General features: G+C 45.0%; 1 protein-coding gene across 1 annotated transcript; it reads right to left on the bottom strand.

Moving 5' to 3' along the window:
- Positions 1 to 411: 411 nt before the first annotated feature.
- Positions 412 to 2718, bottom strand: SEPHS2 (selenophosphate synthetase 2). Its single transcript, XM_053926702.2, has one exon. It carries the CDS (start codon positions 2437 to 2439, stop codon positions 1078 to 1080), a length of 1362 nt encoding a protein of 453 aa, XP_053782677.1. The 5' UTR covers positions 2440 to 2718; the 3' UTR covers positions 412 to 1077.
- Between the last annotated feature and the right edge of the window lie 3092 nt (positions 2719 to 5810).

The following is a 5810-nucleotide window of genomic DNA, read 5'->3' as shown; positions in this document are numbered from 1 at the left end:
AGGAGCATATTTTTACCCCCACCTTTGATCCCACCTCCCTTAGTACCTCTGGGCCATATCTCCTCACTTCCTGGTATTTACACTTTGAAGGCATTTACACTTTGGCTTCTTCTCTTCTGCTAAGTCAGTTACCCCTCTTCCACCTACTTTTCACTTTGCAAGAACTATTCACACTTTTGCTATTTCCTCTCCCACCTTCTAGTCCCTGGGGTTTCTTATGCTGTTGAGTCCTTTGCTGTCAACTCAGGGGGAAGATGCAAACCTAAATCTGGGTGTTAAGTCCCCTGGTGCAGGACTGGGGAAAACATGAGAAAACTCTCTACTTTGCCAGACTCTAAATGTATCAATTCATTTGTTTTTATCAGACTGTAAAAGATTCAGAATTCCAAGGATCCAGACATTAGCCAGAAGAATTTTCAACAAAGTCCTTTTTTATTTATTTCACTAGAAATCACATTATTGATTAAATGACCAGGAATTTTCAGCACAAAGCTTAACATCTCAGTGACCACCAAGGCCTGGGCTCTGGGGCTAGCTCTGCCTCTCCCAGTCCTTAAAGGGCTTTAGAGGGAGAGACATCATTAACAGAGACCAAGTCAGTGGTTGCAGGTCCTCCTTTCCCAGTCACTGGACAAGCTGCTCAATTCTTGTCCAGAGCAGGAAAGAGACAGTATTTCAGAAAAATCCAATAGAGAATCTGACACTAAATCATAAGATCTTAACAATTTGTATTTATCAACCCCACTAATCCCAATTTATCTGCTTCTGAATTTACTTTCCCTTGCAATTCCCTCAAACTGGAATAACCTCATCTTGCTCTTGGAAAGAGCAAACAGGTTTTTCTGCTCCTCTTCCAAGCAGAAATTGAACAACCCTCCCCCCGAAGTCCAAAATGTTACTTTTGGCCTTGGAATGTGCAGTTTGTGATGGGCTGATTGAAATCACCTAGAAGGGGCAATTGTGGAACTGATATGCAGGCAGCCGCCTTGGGAAATTTGTTCCTGAAATCATCTCCTGAGAATCATCCACGATTGCGTAAAAAGGCTCCGAGGTCCCAACAACTTCTGCTATTCCATCTCACAAGCTAGGCTCAGAAGAGGCACTGGAGTTGTCAGAAGCAAGAGCTGCAGCAGCGGTCCCACGAGGCAGGACCTCAATGACTCGAGGCTTGTCAATGATCCGGGCCGTCCGGTTTCCCTTTTCCACAATGCCGACGATCCATGCTTGGTGATCCTCCCCATACTTGGAAGATTTGATTTCAGAACAAAAGCGAGCAGCCTGTTCCCTTGGCAAGCAAATCAGCAATCCCCCAGAAGTTTCTGCTGAGGTTCCTTGAAGGAGCCCAAAGCGCCCACTGGCCTTGCTGATGGCAGCCATCTTGGCAATGATGGGCAGATTATGAATGACAAAAGAAACCTCATTTCTCTGTTGCTTTGCAAGGTTCTGAGAGTGTCCCAGAATGCCAAAGCCGGTGATATCCGTGGCGGCATGGGCGTTAAATGTGTGCATTAACCCAGCCGCAGTTCTGTTTAGCGTAGCCATGTTGAACATGGCTTCCTGATAGGCCAGCTCGACCTCTTCTTTGGAGACCACCATCTTTATCTTATTCCATCTTTCGGGATTATCCAGCCATTGGTGGGCATTGACAGCAACTTGGGTGCCTAAGGGTTTGGTTAACACCAGCACATCCCCTACGACTGCACTGTCCGGCATTATGAACTCATTTGGCTGACACACCACAGTGGCAACCCCACCCACGATAATCCAAGGGTTTACCACAGTTTGCCCACCGGTCACCGCAGTCCCTCCTTCCTCGGCAGCATCGCGAAAGCCTTTGACCAGGAGCGGGGTTATCTTTTCACGATCCTCCTCAGTCATGTTCTGGCTGACGCTGAGTAGCATCAACATGTTGTCACATTCAGTGATGCCCATGGCATAGAGGTCACTCAGCACATTGGCACAAGCTATGCGTCCCATCATGTAGGGATCTTCCACCAAGGGGTAAAAGAAGTCTGTGGTTTGCACCAGCGACAGGCCTCCGTGCCTCAGGGGTATGACGCACGAGTCCAACCCAATGCCCAGGGCCGGAAAAGTTGGGCTGGATTCCGCCACGAGCGGCAGGCCGGCTTCCTGGGCCGCCTCTTCCTGGCCTCCGACCAGCCCCCGGCCCAGCGGGGCCCGCACGTCCGGCCGCGTCAGTCCCGCCAGGAGTTTGAGCAGCGTCTCCTGGGGGACCTTGCAGCCTCAGCCCTTCAGGCCGGAGAAGCCGGTCAGCCGCCAGCTCGGGCTCAGGCCCAACGCCTGGGGCTCGAAGGGCCGGTAGCTCGAGAAGCCGCGACCCAAAGACGAGCCCGCGGCTCCCGCCGAGCCCTCCGCCGCCGCCGCCGCCGCCGCCGCCATGGCCTCCCCGCCGGCACCCGTCGCTGCGGCTTCTGCCATTACGCCTGCCGGGCAGGGACAGAGCAGAGGAGAGGTCCCTTTTACTTTCCACTCCAGCTAGGACGGAGTCCAGTCAGGTATTACCGCAGAGACTGCAGCCCACGCGCTCCGCCTGGAGGAACTCAAGGCACGCCCCGCCGTCCGGGCCTTCTGAGTGAGCCGCCGACAGCCACTCACATTTATTCCCTGATGATTGACAGCCGTTTCATCCAGTAAGGACTTTGCCACGGAGAGGCGGGCTTGCCTTGGTCGAAAAGACTGAACGTATTACAAAACCGACCACCAACTCGCGAAGTTTGGTCCCCGCTGGATTACAGAGCAAGCGCTTTGGTTTGCTCCGGGGGTTGTGGTTTGAATGACTTTCGGGGGTGGGGTGGCTGACGGAGCTCGGCTCCCCTAGGGGCTGTTTACCAAGTACAGCCTTTCGAAAGACGGGGAAGGTCGTTAGCTTGCCAAACCTCTAGCCGGCCAGAATTGTCCAAAGGTCACTTGACAGCGCGCATGATCAATCCGGGGTAAGAAAATAGCCAGTGGAAAAAGTCGGAAAGAATAATAAGAAATTAGATAAGCAAACTGCGTCATCAAAATAATGAAAGAAAGTAAGAGTGCTGGAGATGGGTTGTACAACAGTGGGAATTATGTGTGTTTTGTTAAAAATATTAAAACTAGCCCTTGCCTGTGTGGCTCAGTTGATTGAACATCTTCCCCACAAACCCAAAGGTCGCAGGTTTGATTCTTGGTCAGGGCACATGCTCAGTTTGACTGTTTGGTTCCCCATCAGGGCGCTTATGAAAGACAACCAGTTTATGTTTCTCTCCCTCTTTTTCTCCCTCCCTTCCCCTCTCCCTAAACCTTCTCTCCCTTTCTCACTCTCTAAAAACAATAGAAGAAAATATCCTTGGGTGAGGATAAAATATATATTTATGACCTTCTAAATATCTTATAGTGCATCATTCACGTGTTTATTCGTGCACAGCACAGTATTAAGTGCTGGAGGGAACTGGAAGGAACCTGAACATTAGAATTAGACTGAGTTGCAGTTTTGGCTTGGGTGAATTGACTTTGAGTGAATTGTCTAGCCTCTTGGAACCTCAGTTTCTATTGCCTATAAAATAGTCCTTTTACCTTTGAAGATAATCCATACCAGATAGGAATGTTATGAGAATTAAATTTAAAAATGTGTGTAAAACACCTAACATAGTTCTTGACTGATTGTAAACTGAAAATAAATGGTAGAACCTATTATCATATATTACTGTTAATGTTGATATAGGAACTGAATTTAAACTCACAAAACTTATAACATCTTGGAAAGTTTTTTATAAAAACAAATCCATTTAGCTTCCTTAACAGAAATAATAACTAAAACAGAAAAACACTGGAAATAACTCATGTGTCTGTGTAAAAGGGGAATATATAAATAAATGTGGTATAATCACAGTGGAATATTATTTATTTGTGAAAATGAATTATAGGTCTAAGAATCAATATGGATAATATCAAAAGCAAAATGTTGGGAATAAGAAGCAGGTTAGAGAATAATACATAAACTAAGGTGCCATTTATCTAAGTTCCGCACCAGGCAAAGCAATAATATATTAAGACATACATAAATGATTAAAAAAATTAAAGGTAAGAGTGAATGAATAAGAAAATTTAGAATAGGGTTTACTTCTGGGGAAGGGTACATAGGGGTCCTCTGGGGTATGTTAAATTCTGTTCTTCCACCTGGGTGGTAGTTACAAGGTGTTCTCTAAACCATACACATTAATTTTTCAACACCTTTTTGTAAGGAAGGTGTATTTCAACATTAAGAAAAGAAAGCTGCTATATTTCAGAATCAAAAATACAAAAAGAAAAAACAGATCATGAAAAAGCAATAGATATGTAAGCAAAAGACCTCTGGGTTTTGTCTTACCTTTGGACAGCTATCAGTGAGGTGTCTGGACTTGCGGAAGGTACCATATTTTGCCACGTATGATGTGCTCCTGTGTATACTGTGCACCCACAATTTTGACCCAAACTTTCAGGAAACAAATCTTTCGTTTCAATTATTTATTTATTTATATTTTGATACTTGTTTTTTGTATTTTTTAAAAGATTTTATTTATTTATTTTTAGAGAGAGGGGAAGGGAGGGAGAAAAAGATGGAGAGAAACATCAGTGTGTGGTTGACTCTCGCACATGCCTGGATTGGAGACCTGGCCTGCAACCCAGGCATGTGCTCTGACTGGGAATGCAACCGTTTGGTTTGCAGGGTGGCGTTCAATCCACAGAGCCACAGCAGCCGGGGCTGCTTTTTGTATATTTTTTAAAGATTTTATTTATTTATTTTTAGAGAAATAGGAAGGGAGGAAGAAAGAAAGGGAGAGAAACATTGATGTGTGAGAGATACATGGACTGGTTGCCTCTCACGTGTCCCCAACCAGAGACCTGGCCCTCAACCCCAGCATGTGCCCTGACTGGGGTTCAAACTAGAGACGCTTTGGTTTGTAGGCTGGCGCTCAATCCATTGAGCCACACCAACCAGGGCTATTTTTTGTATTATAAAGGCATTTTAGCATTTATTTTTGAACATATTATGGTACAAGAAATGCTATGTAACAAATAATTACAAAACACAACAGATACAAGGTATTTAGGTACTACCGATGTGTAATGCTCATCCTTATCTTTTCCTCAAAAATTTGGGCCGAAAAGTGTACACTATACACAGCAAAATATGGTATATAACCTCTCTACACCATATTTCCCACTTCTGTAAAATGAAGGTCATAATCTCTGTTTAGGATCTTGTGAAAGGATCATATATGAAAACCTCAACTACGAAAAGTTCTTTGCAAAATGTTCAGCATATTGTACATGTAAAGGATCCTCATGTCACTAAAAGAAAACAAAAACGTTCTATTCTACCTGTAGTTACCTAACCTGGGTTAAAAAGTGACTAGCTCAATTGCCCCTGGTTATGTGCTCTCTCCTTTGGACTTTTCCCTCTCAGCATTTAGCACAATTTGTGATTCCTTTTTTCTTCTAAGTTTTTATTAACCTGACTTTTAAAACAACAAGCATCCATGCCAGTGTGGGGGAGTGAGGGTGGGAGAGAGGGGAGGGGAAGGGAGGGCAGGCCATGGGGAAGGAATTCTGCTCTATTAGAAATAAAGCTTCAGGTTCATCCCATCATGGATTTCATCTCCAATTTGTAGTTCTTTATTCTTGTAATTACACCATGACTATCTGTCTGCCCCGCTAGCCTGTGAGCACCTGAGGGCAGGGACTACTATGTTTTGTCCACCCTGGTTTCTCTAATACTTTACATGGTAATAACATTTGTCAAATGAATATGTCATTTTATACATTACACTTTGCCGGGC

Source organism: Desmodus rotundus, chromosome 1 (assembly GCF_022682495.2).
Source record: "Desmodus rotundus isolate HL8 chromosome 1, HLdesRot8A.1, whole genome shotgun sequence".
Classification (NCBI taxonomy): Eukaryota; Metazoa; Chordata; class Mammalia; order Chiroptera; family Phyllostomidae; genus Desmodus; species Desmodus rotundus.
The sequence above is the reverse complement of the archived record's forward strand: the minus strand, read 5'-3'. Positions and strand labels throughout refer to the sequence as shown.